General features: G+C 34.4%; 1 protein-coding gene across 7 annotated transcripts in view; it reads right to left on the reverse strand.

Annotated features, from left to right (window-relative positions):
* Positions 1 to 446: 446 nt before the first annotated feature.
* Positions 447 to 21468, reverse strand: part of LOC106078136 (uncharacterized) — a 41168-nt gene continuing 20146 nt past the window's right edge. For 4 of the 7 annotated variants that reach the window (XM_056037571.1, XM_056037572.1, XM_056037574.1 and 1 more), the window contains exons 3-8: positions 19840 to 20006; positions 13518 to 13606; positions 11612 to 11737; positions 10944 to 11038; positions 9523 to 9654; positions 5458 to 5519 (exon numbers count right to left, since the gene is read on the reverse strand). In XM_056037571.1, coding sequence (XP_055893546.1) covers positions 9653 to 9654; positions 10944 to 11038; positions 11612 to 11737; positions 13518 to 13606; positions 19840 to 19908 — 381 coding nt within the window. In that variant the 5' untranslated portion in view covers positions 19909 to 20006 and the 3' untranslated portion in view covers positions 5458 to 5519; positions 9523 to 9652. Of the gene's footprint in view, positions 619 to 1603; positions 1627 to 1730; positions 1773 to 2360; positions 2415 to 3647; positions 3713 to 4683; positions 4743 to 5457; positions 5520 to 9522; positions 9655 to 10943; positions 11039 to 11611; positions 11738 to 13517; positions 13607 to 19839; positions 20007 to 21468 lie in introns of those variants that run through there. The other 3 variants (XR_008779279.1, XR_008779280.1, XM_056037575.1) reach the window with 3 other exon arrangements.

Genomic DNA, 21468 nt, shown 5'->3' on the forward strand with positions numbered 1-21468 from the left:
ATTCTAGACATTTGTACTGTGCTAGCATTTTAAACATTATTTTATTGTGCATTAATGTTTATGTAAGAAACATTTCCTTATTACTGATTTTATTATGCATAAATATTTGTACAAAGTTAAAAGAATAAGATCGAACTGTAGGCATACAGTTGAATGATTATATCTAGGCCTATATAGGTCAAATTCACCCCCCCCCACCCTTTCCAATACAAAAGTTATGAAAAGTTTGTTTGGTTAACTATATTTTGAAATTCATGATAAAATTTTAGTTTAACTACTTTATTTTAGTTGAAAACTTTAGTGCAATCAATAATCAAACTCATTTTGTTATAATAACCATAATTCAAATAATATTCTCAGCCTGTACCCAATTCATAATTTGAAAAAAATGGAATTCTTAACATTCATAATCATTGGCTGTACAGATAAAAGCAACAAGGGTGAGGTACAATTCAGTATTTAATCACAGTATTAAGTTACAAAATTTCAAATCTAGAATTAACAGAATTCACTGATCTTTATGACAATTGAAGAAAGCCACAATACAAAGTTGACACTGAGAAAAGTCTTCTAAGAAAAAACTGTCATGCTGTGAAAACTCACTCTTTTTCATATTGGCTGAAAGAAAAAAAAAAGAAATAATTTTATTTAGCTTTTTTATTTTAAACATTAGAATACATTGAATACCAAAGCACGATATAGCTGGAGTATATTAAATGAAGATGTGATGCTCTGTTGAGTTTATAAAAGTTTAGGGCTAGTAGCGGATTCTTTGTCCTCACATGAAATGTATCATGTAATGATAATGCAAAGAACAATCCACAAGTTGTAATTTGTACACTGTAATTTAAAGAAATTTAACAAGATTTAAAAAAAAAAGGTTTAAAAAAAAATACCGCAGGTTATAAGTTGCTGTCTTTACCAAACAGAATGAGAATTTGTAACCAAAAGTATGTTAAGAACTTACATAATAATTTGTATCAAATCAAATCATATACTATCAAATATCTTAGTTTATGAGAACTGATCTGGTTTTCGAAGTTGACTATAACAATGGAATCTCTAATTGCAGGGGGGCGGTTGCCCCACTAGCTACCCCCTAAGGCCACTACTGCTTTAACTGAATGTATTGAAATATAGCCAATAAGAATAATCTTCATTTACATGAAACATTTTATGAGACATTGCTAAATATTTATAAAGATATTTAAAATTAGTTTTAATTTATTTGCATTTTTATTTGTATATATTGTGGACACATATCTGATTTCTGTATGTGTCCGCAGACCGCATATTCTTACGGGCCGCATGTGGCCTGCAGCCCATAATTTGCTAACCCTGCTATAGACTATAGTCTAGGTCTAATATTTCATTTAAGTCATTGGTTAATATGCATGACTGAATGCAAGACGCGTGGGATGTAATCATCTTCTTTTTTGAAGTAACGTCTGTATTATAGAAGAAGAAGAAGAGCAATCCCTTTTCTCCATTTCAAGACTTTGTCTGTTTCAACCACAAGTGAATATTGTTACAGAAAAAAAAAAACAAGCACTAATCTAGAACAAAAAAGTGCTAAAAAGAAAGTGTTAGGCAAGATAATTACCGCTCCAGTACACTTTTGAGTCTCTGGGAAAAAAAAAAAAAAGATTTTAATCTTCTTTCTCTCTCTGACACCTTTAAGAAAAAAAAATGTATTGTCTAAAAATTTTCATAGCTTTTTCTATTCTTACCTGGATTTCTTTGTCTTTCTGTCTGGTTATGTAGTTGTACTTCTGAAGAGAAAAACAAATATTTGTTAATCAGATTCATTTTCTTATTCTGTTCTTATCACAATTTTACTTACAGACCTTGTATCAAATAAAAAGGTAATTAGGTCCAACGCCTTTCAAACTAGTCATGCATGTTAATCATTGACTTTTTACTAAGTCGTCGGTTTTCCTGGATGATTTGAGCAACCCTTTCCATTCTCTAATGACACTAGGGAAGAAGGAGAACTTGCAGGAATTTGTTTAGGCATATGGAATAAGGGGTGGTGGTGGATGAGGGGTTAAGCGCTTGACTTCTGAAACTGGGATCCTGTTTTGGAATCTTAGGGAAGACTGAGAATTTAAATTTCGGGATTTTTAGGGCACCCCCAAGTCCACCCAACTCTAATGGGTACCTGACTTTAGTTGGGCAAAGTAAAGGTGGTTGGTCATTGTGCTGGCCACATGGCATCCTGCTATTTGACCGTTGGCAATAGAAACAGATGGCCTTAACATCATCTGCGCCATAGATCTCAAGGTCTGAAAGGGAAACTTTACTTTTTTTTTCTGTATGGTCCTTAAGATCAACTTTGATTGTAAAAAGATATAACTTACTGATCTAAATTGTGTCAGCTGTTTCACTAGCATGATTTTTTCATGCTCCACATCCTGAAAAGAGAGCAATTTAAAATATAGACAAATTGTCTTGAAAGATATAAGCTACATCCTAATAGCATTTCCCAAGACAAAATTTTAAATCGATTTCTCTAAGACTGATAAATTTGAAGAAATTAAGGAGTTTACCAAAAATTAACCATTTGATATTGAACATTGTATAAACCCACTACGTCCTACCCCCGATTACCTTTATAATCTTAAGCAAAGAGAAGTAGGTCACATTTTTGTATTTAATATAAAAATACAAACTACAGCTAGAAAAATAGAGATTATAACTGAAAATAAGGTATAAAGATTCTTCCTTTTAATGAAAAATAAAATCAGTTTTCTCCAAAATGATTTGTAATTAACCTAGCAATGAGACTGAAGAAATATTTAATTTAAAAAGTTTCAAATATTGAAAAGGGGTTTTAGGAACATCTAATAAAAACAGTATAGGACTAAAACATTCTGGACAGCAGAAGTGGCTAATGGGTTTAAATTTGTTTTGTTTGTTTATTTATAAAAAAAAAACCTGTTATGTAAGGTTTCTGTGGCCAAAGGTTAACAAAGGTGTCATGTGGCCAGCACAACAAATAACCACCTTTACTTATCCTCAACTAATGCTAGGTACGCATTCAACTTGGGTGGACTCAATGTCCTAGAAATCACAAAAATTAAAATCCATCTTCATCAGGACTTGAACCCATGACCCCTTGGTTCAGAAGTCAAGTCCTTTACCACTCAGCCACTATGTTATTTGTTCACCTTGGGTCAAAAAGGTGATAGCATGAGAAAAACCTCAAAGAAGAAGAGGAAGTGATAATTACTAAACTCAATTTAAGTCAGTTGTCTTTGGTACTCGGAGCAGTACACATGTATTGGAGTGGCCAGTTGTTACCCACTATGATGGCTAAGTACGTGAGCAAACATGGCTCTTAGTGAGCTACCACTGTATGCTCTAGCGAGTGACCTGAGTGTACCTTCACGTGGTGGGGATGTGAGAAAGGCTTGCTAACCAGTTCAAAACCCACCGCTGTTACCCCTATGGGTGGTGAAGGTCCCCTCATGGGTGCGGGTTAGGGTACTAATTGATTAATTTTTTTAATTGATTCTTGTGTTTTCAGGTAAAAGAAATAATTGTGCAAATTTCAGCTTAAGATTGGGTGTCAGAGAAATATTGTGTACAAACTTTTGGCCAGACAGACAGACAGAGTGAGTTGATATAAGTTTGTAAATACTTACTATCAACCTTGACTTTATGTTACTAACTTCATTGCTTGTGTTTCTCAAGTTCTCTTCACTCCTAGCTATAACATAGAGATGTAGTTTTATTAGCCTTTTTCTAAGGCAACAAAAATTACAACATTTTAGCTTATTAAGCACTTTGCCTGTATTTCATCAAACAGGAAAAAGTAACAGTTTTTCATCAGCGTGTCATTATTCAAGAAGAAACCCAAAGGTGTCCAAATGGTTTTCCAGACTTTGAATTCGTCCTTCATTTCCATATGAAGTCAACTTTTTTTCAAATTCACCCCAGAGATGGGCCAAACTGAAAGAAGCTGGAGCCTGGAGTTTAAAAAAGGAGAGTAATACAAGGTGGTCTGCAAGAGAGAAAACTACGTGGGCAGTTTCTTTGCAGCTTGACAAAATCATCAAGCTGTTGAAGAAACTTTCTGAATCAGCAACTGTAGGATGGACACTAGAAGCAGCGCACAGAATGAAATCTCTTCAGCACTACTTCTCTTATTAAGAGACATTTTCACTACTTCAATTGCTGTATGTTTGTATGAATCATCTGACTAGTGGTACTTTTCTTCAACACGTTCATGGTCTCCTTTGTTTTCAGTGCTCTTAAACTACCCTTTATACTAAGTTACTTCCTGAGAGTAACACGGCTAACTAGTCAGCGCTATGGAAGTTAATCCTTGAAATTGAGAATGATCCCGCATGGAAAGAGTTAATACTCTGTGTGGAATACATGCAACAGGGTCACTAACTGATATAACAATGTGAAAGGCGGGATTACATGAAAGTGACGTAACATTTAATTTATTTAAAAACAAATTTCAGACACTCAATTTGGGGGAATCTTCAAATTCTCCCCCCCCCCCCCCTCCTCTCCTCACCCGAGCTACGCCACTGGCTTCAGGGCATTTTTCTTAACTTTTGGAAATTGAATTATCAGAAATTTATAAGCAGAGAGCTTATAAAAGTTTGATAGGCGATATTATATAAAAAAAAAAAAAGAGATACTTCATGAAACAAAGATTTTACATACACAACAACCTTCAGCTTTTTCTAAGTACCGCTTGTTTTTCTGGTCTTGAACCTTTTTTTCTTTTGCAACAAAAAAAAAAAAAAAAAAAAAAATAGTTTGTTTAGAAACAAAAGAAAAAGATCATGTAAAAAACAAATGGAAATAAAGGCCAACAAAACAAAATAAAATAATGAAACAAATCAAAATAGTAGGACAGGTTCAGTTCAAAATAATCAAAGAACCAGCATCACAGAGGCACAATAGTGTCTCATCTCAAAAACCAAAACAATGGTTTACAATAATATAATAAATGTCATAATCAAATGACAACATCCATGAGACACACTACTGTCTCATATCAAAACAAAAGATGTCTTTTACAAAAAATGTCTGCTTGGTTGTTCATGGTCTATTGGCTGCCATCCCACGACTTCCTGCAGGAAAATTGAACTGTCTCTTGTAAAATATTAAATGTGCAAAGAAGTTAGATACTGATTTATCCATTCAAGATTAAAAAAAAAAAAAATATTTCTTTCTAATTGTTTAGCTTTATTTATTTTCTTTCTGAATTCAGTAAGCTTAAATTGCTTTTTTTTCCTTTTGTTGTTTCAGAGTGTGAGTAAATATAAACAAAAAAATACACCATACAAGTAATGCTAGAGCAGACAATGTACAGAACATAGGGTAATAAAAAGACTGGAATATACCAGTCAGCTCTGCTTCATGTAATTTCACAAAGCTGAGAAACAAAATAATATATTTGATAAAATACTTGTAATTTTAATCAACACTCACAGATCTATTTCAGTGCTGTCAGAGTCGCTCAAATGTTCACATTGTTTGTTTTGCTCTTTGACCTGTGCAAAAAACAACATATGTTATGTGCTAAGTTGAAGTAGAAAGCATTATCAGAGTCAGAATTGGAATATGTTTTTTTTTTTGTAAAATGTTTTACATCAGAGTTGAAGATAGTTTACTTAGTCCAGACCTCCTGCAGAATGATGGGGTATTTGCAGCTCAATGTATTTCTAAAATACCAACAGGAGCCATAATAATTTTTAAAAATAAATTTCAAAGAGAGTTTGTGTTTTCACATAAGCTCAGAGAGAGCCCTCCACTAGATCCACCTAGGCAGGTAAAAAAGAAATATCAATAGGTATAAACTATCAACAACCACAATCCTATCTCCTTCTATACAAAGTAGATGTGTGCAGGAGAAAGTATTTTGTTTGGCTGACTGCTGAGGTATTATTATTGTTATTACATTCTTAATATTTATAATGGGGCACAGTGGCTGAGTGGTTGAGAACTTGGTTTCCAAATCTGGGATCCTGGGTTCAAATCTGGGATTTTTATGGCGCACCTGAGTCCAACCAACTCTAATGGGTACCTGACATTAGTTGGGGAAAGTAAAAGCAGTTGGTCGTTGTGCTGGCCAAATAACCATCCATCCATCCCAGTGGCGCCTGCTCATTGGTTTAAGAAGTAGATGACCTAAGATCATCTGTCCAATAGATCACAAGGTCTGAAAGGTAAACGTTACTTTTTTGTTTTGGTAACTTTTTAATATTAATAACAGGGTTTGGTAGTCAAGCTCTTGGCTTCTGAACTGAGGGTATCTAGATTACTGACATGTTTTTTTCAGTGAACTGATTGTTATGAGGATAAAGTTCAGTATGAGCCTAACCTAATGATTGTACTTTTCTGAATTACATTCTTATTGTTTAAAACTTATAGCATAAAATAATGTTTTTGTATGTTGAAAAGAATGCACACAAGACTAAGACTAAGACTGATTTATTGATCCTTACTGAAACTTGTGATTACAAGGACTCTTTTCTCATATAAAGACAACACAACAGAAAAATACACATAATTACAACAGACACAACAAAAAGAGTTTATTCAGCGACTACACACATGTATCTTGGTGCATTTCATGTTCCCTGATCAATGAGTGGCGGTGATGAGTCTGACCGAGTGAAGTTCGAACGAGTTTTTGTACCGCTCCGTTCTTGTTTTGATTGACAGCAGTTGCCCACTTCGCGACGACCTGACATAGTTCTGATGGAGCGGGTGGCCGTTGTCTTCCAAGATTTTTTTCGATTATTCTAAGGCACTTTTGTTCAAAAAGCTCCTTTAAATGTGGTAATTTGTGAGTGTAATTTTTTATGCTTTTTTAATGATGTTTTCTAGATGTCGCACCTTGCCAACAAGTTATTCCGTATGTTAGCAGATTTTGTATAGTCGCGCCGTAAAAAGTCTCAAGGATCTTCTTGTTTAGTTTAAAGCTATTGAGTTTGTATAGAAAAAAGAGTCGCTGGGCTGTTTTCTTTGTCAGAGTTCCAAGGTGGTCTTCCCATGAAAGCTTGTTGTTGATGATAACGCCTAGATATTTATATGCCTTTACTTGCTCTATAGATGTAGTGTTTATTTGCAGTTCAAGTATAGTTTGTTTTTTCTTTCTAAAATCTATTATAAGTTCTTTAATTTTTGTGACATTCAGTTCTAGAAAGTTGTAGGTGCACCAGTTTGTAAACTCTTCTATTGAGCTTCGATACTGAGTTTCGTCTCCTGAAATAAGACCGACTATGGCAGTATCATCAGCGAATTTAATGAGTTTAACTGAGTCATAGATGCTTCTTATGTCATTAGTGTAAAGAGTGTATAGTACAGGTGAAAGTACACAACCTTGAGGAGCACCCGTACATAGTACTCAAGTTGACGATTTGGTGTTGTTGACTTTAACATACTGGGAGCGTTGGGTTTAAAAGTTTAGAACCCATGCTTGCAAGTAAGGGCTTACATTTAAGTTACTCAGTTTGTTTATCATTAGATGTGGCTGTATGGTATTGAAAGCGGAGGAGAAATCTACAAAGAGGACTCGTGCGTATGTTTTTGGGTATATCGAGATGCTTATAAAGCTGGTCCAAAAGCAATAGAATGGCATCCTCAGTTCCTCTAGCTGCTTTGAATGCAAATTGATCAGGATTAAGGCTGTTATTGACTTTTGCTACAAATTGTTTAAGCATATATTTTTCAAAACATTTCATAACAATAGGTGTTAGGCCCAGTACCTAGTGAATTTGTATGATGAATGCATGTATATATTGTTAAATACATCTATTCAAGCAGAACCTGACCCCTAATTGTGGTGTTTTTTCCCTGCTAAATTGTAGAATATGAAGGCCCCTTGAGATGCTGGGCTTCTGGCCTTGTAATGGCAGGGGTAACTGAGCATTGATCACACAATACAGATAATTAAATGATCATCTATTGTTGATGGTTGATCTTCTAACCAAGAAGCTGATGAATGGCCAAACTCTCATTCCTGACTTCTGGAAAAAATCCTTTCCTTGGATACAATTGAAATGGCCACTGGCTAAGCTTACTGATTATAGAAGCTGGTAATAAATAACACTAAAAGATGCCTTGATTAAAAACATGAATAAATATAGGTGCTTACAACTAGAATATGCATTCTTAAAAAAAAAAAATATTTTTGGTAAACTTTACTAACCCATATAACAGAAAACACATTAATGTGTTATATATATTTAGAGAGAGAGAGAGATGTGATAGGCCCTATATATATAGATAGACAGATAGATATAACTGCCTGGTCGTGCGGTTTGCGTGCTGGACTGTCGTTCAGATTTATCGATGGTCCAGGGTTCAAACCCTGCCCGCTCCCATCCCCCGTCATCCTGCGGGAGGTTTGGACTAGGAAGTAATTATCTTCAACTCTGAAGGAACATCTGAAACATGTAAAACATTTTACAAAACATTTTACAAACATTTTGATATGTAAAAAATGTGAGATGATTACAATTAACATAAATGTCAGTTCTGGTTTTTAGATCTTCAAACTCTTTCCTGCAGGGTTCACTGTCGCCGCCTCTGTCTTCACTTTCCAATAACAAACCAACAGGAATGTCTTCCACTCACTAGAACACAGTTTCCACAGTTTTCCTAGGCAACTTCCTGACTAGACAACCCACACAAAGAACCTTGCTGAACCATTACTCTAGGGGGATCAAGCCAAGTTCTCGTCTAAAATATTATATTCTTCCTTTTCCACTTAGATGGAATTCCAGTTGCTCTAGTTCATATACAGTGATATAATAGTGCACTGTTGCGCCTTGTGCATGCAGAATGACAACAATACATAATTTTGAAAACAAAATGGTGCGCTTGCCTTCAGTACAGAAAATGTAGCCTTTGCAAGCTGCAAAATATCATGAAATGGGATTTTCAATAGCTTTTCAAATTTTAAGATCTACATATGATAGACAGACAGACCACATTAAACTAATAGTATCCTTAAAACAAGGCTTTTTGATGCTGTAGTCATTTTGTCGCTAAGTATTGTAGACAGATATTTTATTACCTAATCTATGTGCTGCGCTATACTTGAAATAGTTGTTACTATATGTTTATTTATCATTTAAATTGAAGACAGGAGTAATACAAGGCTGTCCCTACACAATAAAATCTGAAAGCAGTTCTTTGGCACAACGATTTGAACAATAACAACTAAGAATACAGACAAGCTCCAGATATTTACCAATGAATGATGTTTATAATGATCTAGAAGGGTAGGATAAGAAAGTAAAATTCTTTAAAAAAAAAAAAAACTAACATGCTGATGGGTAACGTTATAAATGTTCAAAATAAGTTTCTGGCGTTGGTGCTTCTATCAAAATAAAAATCAAAGCACTCACTTTAAAAAATAGATTAATAAAAGTCTACATATAAAAATACATTCTACCAGTCAATATGAATATCATTTGACATGCACTTCTCATTATTGCTTTTATTACAAGAGAAATTAAGGTGTCAAGTGTCAATAAACTATACCTTTGTTGGCTCATTGTTTTCTTGATTTTTCTTGTCACAAAGCTGGATTTTCTGGTTGGTATCTGTGTGATCAATAATACAATTGCTTTCTTCCACTAGTTGGGCATTTAGCTCCTCAAGAGCAGCAAGTTCCTGGCATTGAAACATAAAACTGATCAATGCAATACCAATTTTATAGAATGACATCAGTTCAATTTATATATTATAAGATAAGATAATTTTATTGATCCAATCAAATAGAAATTCAGTTTGACTACAATTGACAACATCAGCGTAACTACTGTACAATAACAGTATAGAGGAAGAATTCAAACAACATTCACACACGAAACACATACACATTCCCAACCAGCACTTTATGAATTTGAACTTCTATGTACTTCTCGATGACGACAGCTGATCTTGTAACACTCTGACCGAAAGTGGGATAAAGGAGTTTTTAAATCTTTCTGTTTTAGTTCTTGTTTTACATGTTTTACATGTTTTACATGTACATGACCAGGCAGCCATCCAATGGAATGGAGACGACCACTTCGTTCAGATTTTATGTAACAGTGGTTTAATGGGTGCAGGTTGTCCTTAAGAAGCGAGAGTGTTTTGGAAAGGCATCTTTCATGAAAAAGCTCTTCAAGAGATGGTAGCTGTATTTGAGTGATGTGCGATGCTTTTTTAATTAGTCTATTTAGTCTAAGTCTTTGTGCCAGTAAAGTATTACCATACCAGCAGGTGATGGCAAAGTTAATTAGACTGCTGATAGTTGCTGTATAAAAAAGTGAAATAATGGTTTTGTCGATGTTAAATTTTCTTATCTTTCTAAGGTAGAAGAGTCACTGGTGAATTTTTGTGTAGAGGTTTTGACAGTGTTCACTCCATTTCAGTTTGTTGTTGATAGTTGTTCCTAGATATTTATATTCTTGTACTTGTTCTATGGTTTGATTGTTCATCTGAATTTCTGCAATATAGCCTTAATGTTTCCTAAAGTCAATAATCATTTCTTTAGTTTTCTGAACATTTAAAATTAGAAAGTTGTCTATACACCATTGGTAAAAGGTGTCAATTATTGAATGGTACAGATTTTCGTCCCCTGAAATAAGGCCAATGATTACTTTGTCGTCAGCAAATTTTATGATGGGAGTGTCAGCTGATAGGCTCTGAATTTCATTTGTGTATATGGTATACAATACTGGTGACAGGACGCACCCCTGCGGCGCTCCAGTGCTAAGTTCTCTCGTGCCGGACACATACCCGTTCACTTTTACATATTTTGGGCGTTTGATAAGAAAGTTTAGAATCCAAGCTTGTATGTTTTTGCTAACGTTCAATTCAGATAGTTTTTGATAACAATAAGCTATAATGTCTGTAGTCATAGATTTGACAAAGACAAAAAAATAAAAGTTATTTCTAGTTTACTAAATTCTTACATCTTTGAGTGTTTTTTTTCTCTTCTTGAAGACTTTTAATCTTAGAACTCAACTCTGACTTCTCTGTGTAATGATTATCAAGTATTTTTTGAAGCCTGAAAGAAAAGAAAAGTTAACATTCCTAGTGAATCACAAGAGTTATAAAAATCTAGATCCGTCATCAACCTTTTTTTTTTCACTCTTTTATATAATAAGCACACTTCTATCATGCAAACATTTTGGGAATTATGTAACAAGGATTCAACTGCCTTGTTTTCATTGATCCTTTACATAATGTTAAATAAAATACTTTACAATCAATATAGTAATATAGTATTGTCTCTGAACGATTATGTTGGAGTGTGCTTTTATATGTGGTTACACATACCAGTGATGGGAACAGACTTTACAATAATTTTAGGAAATTTTGGTCCTATTCCCCCCCCCCCCTTTTTGTAAACTGGCCTGTAGCAGCGACTTAAAATAAGATGTTGCAGAAATTTAAAATATTTTCCTAGCATGTAACTAATGTTCTTATATATAGGTTATATAAGTAACTGCAGAGTTCAGCGACAATGAAAACATTTCCATCTACAGCTGACAATCCCTCAAGGCCAATCTAGAATCAGGCCTCTTCAAAGTGAATTTGTTTCAACCTAAGTTCATCAAAAAATAATGAGAACACTCACTGAGCTTCAATACTTTCTTTCTCCTGGAGTAGATCCTTAAATTTGGCATCCAGCTCTCTGTTTCTCTGCTGCTCCTGTTTCACCTCATGCTCTTTTTCTTTCAATGAACTTTCTAGAGACTTGACCCTGAGATCAAGAAAAAAATTGAAACTAAATAGAAACTTCTGATGCCTACGCAATAAACTTTGAGTTGACATTTCTGGCAAAGCCTATTACAGTTGAAATATAGGGTTGGGACGTACTGGTTTCATTTTAAACATTGTCAATCAAAAAAATGAATTAGAAATAAAGTGTTTAGTTGAATCATTTAGAAAACTGAAATGAAACTATCCAAAAGTGAATGTTGACTAAAAATGTTTTTTTTCTTTTTTTTAAAGTTAAAAAAAAAAACAGCTTCTGAGATCAACACAGATACACAAATAAGACAAATGTCCTCAAGCATAAAAAAGACTATTAATGTTAAGGCATGATCGCAAAAGTCGAGAGAATTTCAACCACTCAGACATAAAGTCACATTTGCGGAGTTACTTTGAAATGACTTCATGCTGTCACATCTCACGAAACAGTATACATTTTTAAAAGGTCCTACTAAAAAGGTGAAGGATGCCTTTTATTTAAAATATTTTGATTTATTGAAGCAACTGTAAGAATGACATTTTTTTTGTGTGTGTGTTAATATTCAAACATGGAGTGATAACTTTAATGACATTCAAACTTTTATTTTGCTTCTAAAATTTTATTGACTGCCCCGTCCCCCTTTGTCAGGACCTTTAAGCCCCTCTCCCTTTCCCCAGTATGAGAAACACTGGAATTTAAATACAGAAATGTGGTGGTTGTACTTTTCTCAGCTCTCCTTCACCTAAAAAACTCTCTCTACTGATTGTCCATATCTTGTCAAAATATTTAACAAATGCTCCTTCTTCCCTAGTGCTATTAGAGCATGGAATGGGTTGCCTGAGCTAGCCAGGAAAACCAGTGACTTGGCAGAATTTAAGTCATTGGTTAATATGCACGACTAAATGCATGACGCGTAGGACGTAATCATCTTCTTTTTTGAAGTAACGTCTGTATTATATAAGAAGAAGAAATCTCATTTTTCTATTGTTGCAGTGCCTTCTAAGACATTTTCATAGGCATTAAACAGATCATGAGTTGGTCTCACTCTTGACTAAGGTGTATATGTTTATAGTAGGCTAATGCTAATCTTTTTCTAGTATCTTCAACCTTTTCTACTAAAGCTGACAATAATTGGATCATCTGATAAGCTTTTTTAAAAAAAAAAATTATTTTAATTTCACTTTTTATGTATTTAAAGCTAAGTCTGTCTGAATAAGTCAATAAATGAAAGCCTACATTTTTTTGATGAGTGTGCTAAGAGGATATATACTGACTTTACCATTAAAAAAATATTTGCCAAAATGTTTTGCTTTATATATTATGATGTTCCTTACATTGTTTTCATAATACATTCACTAAGTTAATTGTTGTTTTTTTTCCTTTTACTGTTTCAGAATGAGAGTAAATATTTAAAAAACTTTGTTCTTGTTTTTTGCTAATTCTAGGATATTATTTTGTACATAACAATGTCTAACAGTGTCATCCATTGGTATTAGTAGGAAATTGCAACTCTTAAGTTTAGTAAGTTATCTTATTTAGACATCCTATTATAATTTATGTCCAAAATGCACATTAGCTTGGGCAATGTAATTTTAAATCTTAAAGTAGACAATGTACAGAACAAAAAGAGGGTAATAAAAAGGCTCTTTAATTAAGATATTGTTCTATTCATATAGAATTGAGAACCCTGTTTTATTTGTCTCACATTTTAAGTAAGAAAAAAACATTCATATATTTGATAAAAACATGGTAAAAAAATAAGTAAATAAATATATTTTTCAAGACTCACAGATTGTCAGTTGTTATATCCAGTTCCTTTACTTCACACATTCTCTTCCTACGGTTTTCTTTAGTTCTTTTTTGCTCCTCTAGTTCAACCTGTCAAAACAAACAGCAACTACTACTCTCGAATGAACTTAAGAAAAAAAAAGTGCAATTTAGACTTTCTCTCCTAATTAAGAATAACATAGTTGATTCAAGTGAAAGAATACAATGAGCCCTGCATTCTAAAGTTCAAGCATCAGAAAATGGTGACAAAGTTTTTTTTACAATTGTGAAAGTAGGAAGAAAACAATTTTTATTTGTCATGGTACAGGAAATAATGTTAAGTGCCTTAATTCCAAGAATAAGTTAACTAGTCAAGTGGGCTAAAAGTGGAGTGTGTGAGTGAACGACTAGGTAAATAGGTCATTCTTTTAGATGACCTTGAAGAGATGTTTAGGTAAACATGCATGAGTAGTCAGGAATAGGTAGAAGACTAAGAATTATGTAGCAAGAAAGGCCAGGCAACACGAAGCTTCCTAGATGAGTCATTGTTCTGTGGTCATTATTCGACTAGTAGTTTATGTACTTCAGTTATTTGACAATATTGTAAGATAGCCAGCTATTTCATAAAAGTGAGTCATGTTAATTTTTGTATTGTTGGATAGCTTATTTGATTGAATCAAGTTTGAAGAAATTAAACTCAAGAAAGATATATTCTAATTAGATTTCTTCAGTGTGATTGAATAGAGACAATACTACTCTGCAAAAGAGCTCATGACAGTGAGGACAAATACAATATATGCTTGAATCTTACATCAAATTTTTCTATTGCAGATTCCAATAGATGAATATGGTTTGTGTTGTTATCAACTACTTCTTCAAATAAATAGTCAGCTCTTTAGTGGGTGGAGGCGCGGTGGCTGAGCGGTAAAGTGCTTGGATTCCAAACTGGGGACTGGGGTTCGAATCCTGGTGAAGACTGGGATTTTTAATTTCGGGATCCTCGGGCGCCTCTGAGTCCACCCAGCTCTAATGGGTACCTGACAGACATTAGTTAGGGAAATGTAAAGGCGGTTGGTCGTTGTGCTGGACACATGACACCCTTGTTAACCGTAGGCCACAGAAACAGATGACATTTACATCATCTGCCCTATAGACCACAAGGTCTGAAAGGGGAACTTTACTTTACTTTTCTTTAGTGGGTGCACTGCACTTGATAGGTCTCTTACAGCTGGCGGTATCTTTGGTGGGTTGACAGGAGTAGGTCTGTAAAGAAGCTCTTGGAAATGATCGACCAGTCTCTTCTTTTGTCCCTCTTCGTCTGTTATCAAGTCACCATTTTTGTCCTTTACTGGCCTCTCTGACATGGCAAATTTTCCAGATATATTTTTGATGACTGGTTACAGTTCTTTGGTACTGTTCTGAAGAGCTGTTTCTTTTGCTAGTGCTTCAATGTATTTTTGCCTGTCTGTTCTGATGCTATGCTTGATACTCCTATCTATTTCAGCTTATTCTTTTTTGTGCTTTTCCTTTTGCTGCTCTTGTTTTACTGTTGTTCATGCCTGCTTTCTTCTCTCTTCTTTCCTTGATCTTCTGAAGAGTTTCTGCTGAACTCCACTCCTTGTGGGTGTATGACTTGAGACCCAGTACTTCTTGGCATGTGAAGGTTACTGGTTTTTTTTTTTTCAGTTTCTGACATGTCTGTTCTACTGTCTCCTCTTCTAGGAGCTGGAACTTGTTTGATAAGGTGATCTTCAACTCTTCCTGTTTTGTGCAGTCCTTCAGTGCAATGGTATTATAATGTTGAAATTGGCTGGGCTCACTTGTTCAAGTCTTCTTCAGCTAGCATATTGACCTCCAGCTTTTTGCCTTCATTCCGAACCTGGTGAGTCAGGTACAGTGGCTACTAAGCTTGCCATATTTCCAACAAGCTGGGACAGAGCTGCGTGGCTATTTTACATTGGTCGTGGCCATGAAACCACAACCAAAAAAAAAAAAACAGTTCTTCTTGACCACCCCAGGGTAACCACAATGAGGTGGGGGCTGGAATCACACTAACCAGAAGTGTGTATACATTCCATAATAATATACTAAATATCTCTACCATCTAAAAAAGTCTATAAAGTATATATTAAACACAGAATACAGCTAGAAACTAATCTAGATTACTACTACTAGACTAAATTAGATAGTCTCCATGATAGAATATAGAGACTCTGACCAAGTTAAGATCTAAATTCAGAGTAGTTCTTATAGTATTGGATCTTCTTATAATTTTAGATCTTACCTAGATTCTAAAAATCTTTATCAATTTTTAGTATCCTCTACTCTGTCACTATGTAAAGTCTAAATCTAGAGTAGATTTTCCAGATCTAGACATCTAGCGTAATCGTGACGCTAGTCTAGATGACTAGATCTAAATTAATGATAGAATGATTAGATCCTAAAATTTACTAGATTTAGTAATTAGTATAAAATTTAGATTAAATTATAATCTAATATTTGTTGATCTAGAACAGTGATGGCAAATGGGGTTGTTCCAAATTTCTTCTGAGTCACATGGTTATGTTTACATCACATGGTTGTGTTTACATCTCATGCTCTGCTTACTTTTGTTAATTTACAGTGGGAAGCTGAAGTGTTTTAGAACAATAATTGGTGGTTTTAATTAATTAATTAGTGCCAAACTATAATTTGTTTATAATAGGAGAACTTAGATGTTTATCTTTTTTATAGTAACTTAAAACAGATAGTTAAACATTTGACAGATGGTTCGGAAGCGTTGGCCTATATAATAGATTCTATAGTCTGCAGTACTGAGATCTAGATTTCTTGACTTACACATTTACAGTTATCTGCTCAGAGCATCTGGGTAATCAACCCTAGAAAAAAAAAGTAACACTTTCATCTACACCCCTCCCTCTCTGCCCTAAAATAAACAGGCTAGAACACTAAAAGTTGGACAGTAGACCATAAATGTGTGTTGTATTGGTCTATTGGTCAGATAGGTCTAGTGATTCTAGTCTAGTCGATTATTTGCTTTAAATGATGAAAAGACTGCCAGGTGTTTTTCCTTGTGTATAATAGGGTTGAGTTGTCTAGCAAACAAATAACACATCTGATAGTCAAGGATAAATCTAGATATACTTTTACACAGTTCATATGTGTTTTATCCAGGACTAGATTTAGGAAGTAGAGCAAAAGGTTAATAGAAGACTTTTTTGCAGCTCCTGAGTCAGGTCGGCTTTAGTTTCTGAAGTAGTAGATGTTTAGATAATACAACATTCAACAGTTCCCTTCATTACGTATTAAACTTCTTGTTGGACATTGTTCCTCAGCGTTAACTGCCTTAATATTTTTGGCCTTACACCCTGTGTGTTATTTCCTTATTATAGTGTTACCTCTGATTAGACTTATCTATACAAGACAAAGAGAAGAGGTGCCTAGAAATTAAGATGCAGTCCTTAATATAAGAATTACATTCTATAATTTAGCACATCATATGTGTAAGCTACCTTGAGTATTAAAAGAGGGTAAAGCTCTTCGCTCACATGAAAATCAATAGAAAAATCAAGAAAAAGAATTGAATGAAGGCCTACAAGCGAAAGGTCATAGAAAAACCTGTGATAGTAAGTGAATGTGTTTTGAGTGGCTGGTAGTGCAGTGTGTGTGCCTGTGTAAGAAATGACCAGTTGATCTTCATTGTAAATGGTTGAGTGAACAGCAAAGAAAGTGTGTAAGTCAGGACTGTGTGTAAAAGTGGGTCAGACTCATAACAAGATGCTGGAGTAAAGGAGACGAATGGAAGACTAAAAAAATTCAATGTGTTAATTGAGACTCTTGTTGTTATAGTCTATTACAAAGCCTTTCACCTTTCACAAAGTAAAAGACCCTCTTTTTGAATTCATAGCAATGTAATACATAGCCTATAGGGGTGCACCGGATAGTCGCTCCGGCCTACATGAATATGTACCAAACATCAAATATTATAAAGACAAGGTGTGTTAATATAAATAAAAATGAAACTGTACATTACATATGTGTTTTACATATAGAGCAACAAATGGTATGCAATTTCATTTTGTCTTGACCTTTGAGGAGGTTAGTTAACATGTTAAGATGTTATATCCCTTGACTACGTCATGCTGTGCGGGTATATCTCCAGATGTAGAAATGAACAACTCCCACCCCTCTCTTTATTTGTTTAGTCCATCACATTGAGTCTATTGATAGACAGGTGACAACAATTCAAATACGATGGATGTAGGTTTAATGCCAGCATATTGACACTCTCTAGAGGTCACACCTTACGAGAGAGTTTGTTTACTTGGTAGTAAATCATTAGTAGGGGGGTGGACTTCAAGCCACACCTCTATACGGGTAACCAGGTATATCTTCAGGGGTAGAGATGAAAAACTCCCACTCCCTTTTATTTTACTCCATCACATTGAGTTCAATGATTGACAGGTGACCACAAGTCAGATACGATGGAAAGGGGCACACGGGGGAACTGAGTTTGTTTACTTGGTAGTAAATCTTAATTAGGGAGCCACACCTCTACACGGGTAACTGGACATTAAGTTTGCTTATTTGTAGAAAAATCTCAATCATGTGACTGTACTAGTGGCCACACCTCTTCCTGTGTGCCTAGTTACTTGGATATAAATCTCAATTAGTTAGCTGGAATAACTAAATGAGTGACCTTTTGCTACACAGAACAAACTCAAAGCATAGCCCAGTTATCCAGTAATTAATTATTTTGTAGAAAAAAGTACAAGTCTCAGATTTGTGTATATTGGCGTAAAAGACATGACCAGGCCTATCTTTAAACACCCCTATATTTTATTTCACTCAATTTACTGATAGAGATTGACCATTTTTAAGCCAGAATGGAAAAACACAATGTGCTAAGGAAGCATACTACACTGTAAATAAATATTACGGTTGATCTAATTTTCCTAACACCTATAGGCTTATTACCGTGCCATTTTGTTACAGTTACAGAAACCACAATAAAATCAGAAATAATTAAGGAAGATGTGTTTTTTTACATAGGCATAGGTTCTTTGCACAATAAAATAAAACAAAGATGTGCATGTGAAGAAATTTCATTTCATTGTTTAATTCTATTGACTTATTTTATAATGGAAAAGCTTACAGTAAATTTTAAAATCACATAAAAGAAATTGATCTACGGCACGCAATTATATCTAGCAAAGAAATAACAAACATATACTGGAGTGTTAAGAAACACTTAACCCCTGTAATTAGTGTGCGAGTATACTAAGTCTACATGCTTGATTGACCAGGCCAATCCTTTTGCCTGACGACCACTCAACACTGTTGCATATGCCCAAGGTAAAAAAAACGTGTGATGGTCAACACCATCAACAATACAAACTACACTAGGACTATATGTGTAAGCCCACTACATCTATCTGACCAGGTTGTTACAATCAGTCAAACATACAGTCTATTTATGGTTTTTTTTGGTAGGGAGGGTGTGGAAGAGTTTTTTTTTCTTCTATATTTGGTTTTCCTAAAGCTCTTAGACCTATACAACTGTAGATCTAAACAGATCTCAATAATAGGCCTAAAGACTACAATTAAAACTATGTTTCGGCACCATCTAAGGTTCAAGCTATAAATAGGTATTATTGATGCTCCCGCTGTTAACCTAATATCATTTACATCAAATGGATTAATCTAAAACAATAAATATTGATCTACAACGCTTCAGATTCCAACTAACGCTTCAGATTCCAACTATTAACTAACACCTATTATCGGTATAAATCCCTTGAAACCAGAACCAGAAGCGGTCTTTGGACTTTAAATTTAAAGTCTGATGATCAGCTGTTGGTCTGAAATTCATGAATACATACATCTACCCACTATACAAGCCAGATTTTACCTTTGAAAAATTTACTTTAGTAACTAGTTACATATTTTCATTGACCCTCCCACACACACCCTCTACAGTTGGTCGCACATACACAGACACTCATGCTACACAGATTAGTTAATTAGGCAGGGTTGGGTTAGGGCCCTAACCCTAACCAGTAACAAGAGTTTAAAACAATATGGTATATACAAGGAAAAAAAAAATATAGGTATGTTATTTAACAGTTTTGCAAAATTTTCATCAACACAAGGTATTTACAAGACATGTAGGTATCCAGATTTGGACGAATATCATATTTTACTATTCGGCAATATTCAGCTCCGGCCAAATATAAAAAAGTACTATCCGGTGCACCCCTAGAAATAGACCATATGATGTATTCTTAGCAAGCCTTACATCTGATAACAGAATATATTTGTAAATGGAAAAAAAAAAGGATTACCTCGTTTCCATCGCCTCTGTTTCCTTCATCTATTTCAGATTGATAAGTGTATTGCCAGGCCTGAGGCATTATCTGTTGAGATTATGTGAGACTCCATGACCTGGTACATTACAGTTTGACCACTCACAATTGTGATTTGTTTTTAATCCAAAATGTAATATCTGCAACTTATAGAATGTATAAAAAAGTAGCCATTGGACAAATGTTCAAACTGAAATGTGCTTGTAAATAATAATAATATGGGATTAATATTAAAACCGTTTAGGCACCAATATCCAACATTAAGTCTGATTTGAGTCATCTCCAATATGGTATATCTTGATTGCACCTGGAGATTTGGTCGCTCACTTTTTTTTTAGCCAAAGGGAGGGGGAGAAAAGATCACCTTCACAATAAAATAAATCCCCTGTGAAACACAAAATTGAAAAAACATTAAACATCAGTTTGAAAATAAACAGGAGGCCCAATGGCTGAACAGTAAAGCCCTTGGTTTCCGAACCGAACCGAACAGTTTACATCAGGACTGTTTGATTCCTTTGATGCAGACACTTCTAACCCATACAACATCCTAAACACCATCTCAAACCAAACTCACCAACCACTAGCCAGATCCACTCCTGTTAAACCTAAATCTACTAAAATTAACACAACAGCCTCACTAAAAAAACCTACTAAAGAAGTAATACCAAAATACCTTAAAACCTTAGTAATAAATTTTCAAAGCATTAGGAACAAAACAGCAGACTTAGAAGTTTTATTAGAATGTGAGAAACCAGACATAATTGCAGGAACAGAAGAAATTACCTTACCTAACTCAAAAAATATAGAATCAACATTTTGTAAAATTAATACCACCTCAACATCCCTAATAAGTCAAGTTTTCCGAGAAAGCTTGGATGTGTTTTGGATTTCAATCAACAAGTTATATCCTGTAATCAATTTAAAAGCAATCAAAATAATTCTTCCATTTACATCTTTATGGTTTTGTGAGTTTGGATTTTCAGCACTGACTGAAATCAAATCTAAGAAAAGAGAGAGACTTCTTACAATAGACGATGAAATGCGAGTTTGTTTGTCGACTTTGGAGCCTCGATTAGATCGCATTTGCTCTAAAAAACAGACACAACATTCACATTAAACATAATACTGAAAAACAGGTAAAATCTTTTTTTCTTTTTATTATAAAACATCTGTTTACTGTGCCGGCAGACAAAAAAGTTTGAGAAACACTGGTCTAGAGCTTGATCAACATTGTTGTAACATATCATGTAGGCCTACATAGATTGTGATAGAGATCTACTCTCTACTCAAGCCTTCAAGGTCTAGTATTCTAGATCTAGATCTATGGCTACATAGATCATAGATATATTATATACAAAATCTGGATAATGTCTTAGATTAGAGTGTGACTAGATCTAGAGTCTAGCCTACATAATGGTTAGGCTTAGTAGGTCATTCTAGATCTCATCTAGACTCTATAGAATAGATCTAGAAAATCTAGATAACATCTAAAATCTACATCTCTCTGTTGCTGCATATTTTAAGCATATGAAACTTAATTTTTATCTAATAGATTTAGCTAGATCTAGTCTTCACTTCTAGGTCACTTGATAAGATAAATAAATTTAG

Source organism: Biomphalaria glabrata, chromosome 8, assembly GCF_947242115.1.
Source record: "Biomphalaria glabrata chromosome 8, xgBioGlab47.1, whole genome shotgun sequence".
Classification (NCBI taxonomy): domain Eukaryota; kingdom Metazoa; phylum Mollusca; class Gastropoda; family Planorbidae; genus Biomphalaria; species Biomphalaria glabrata.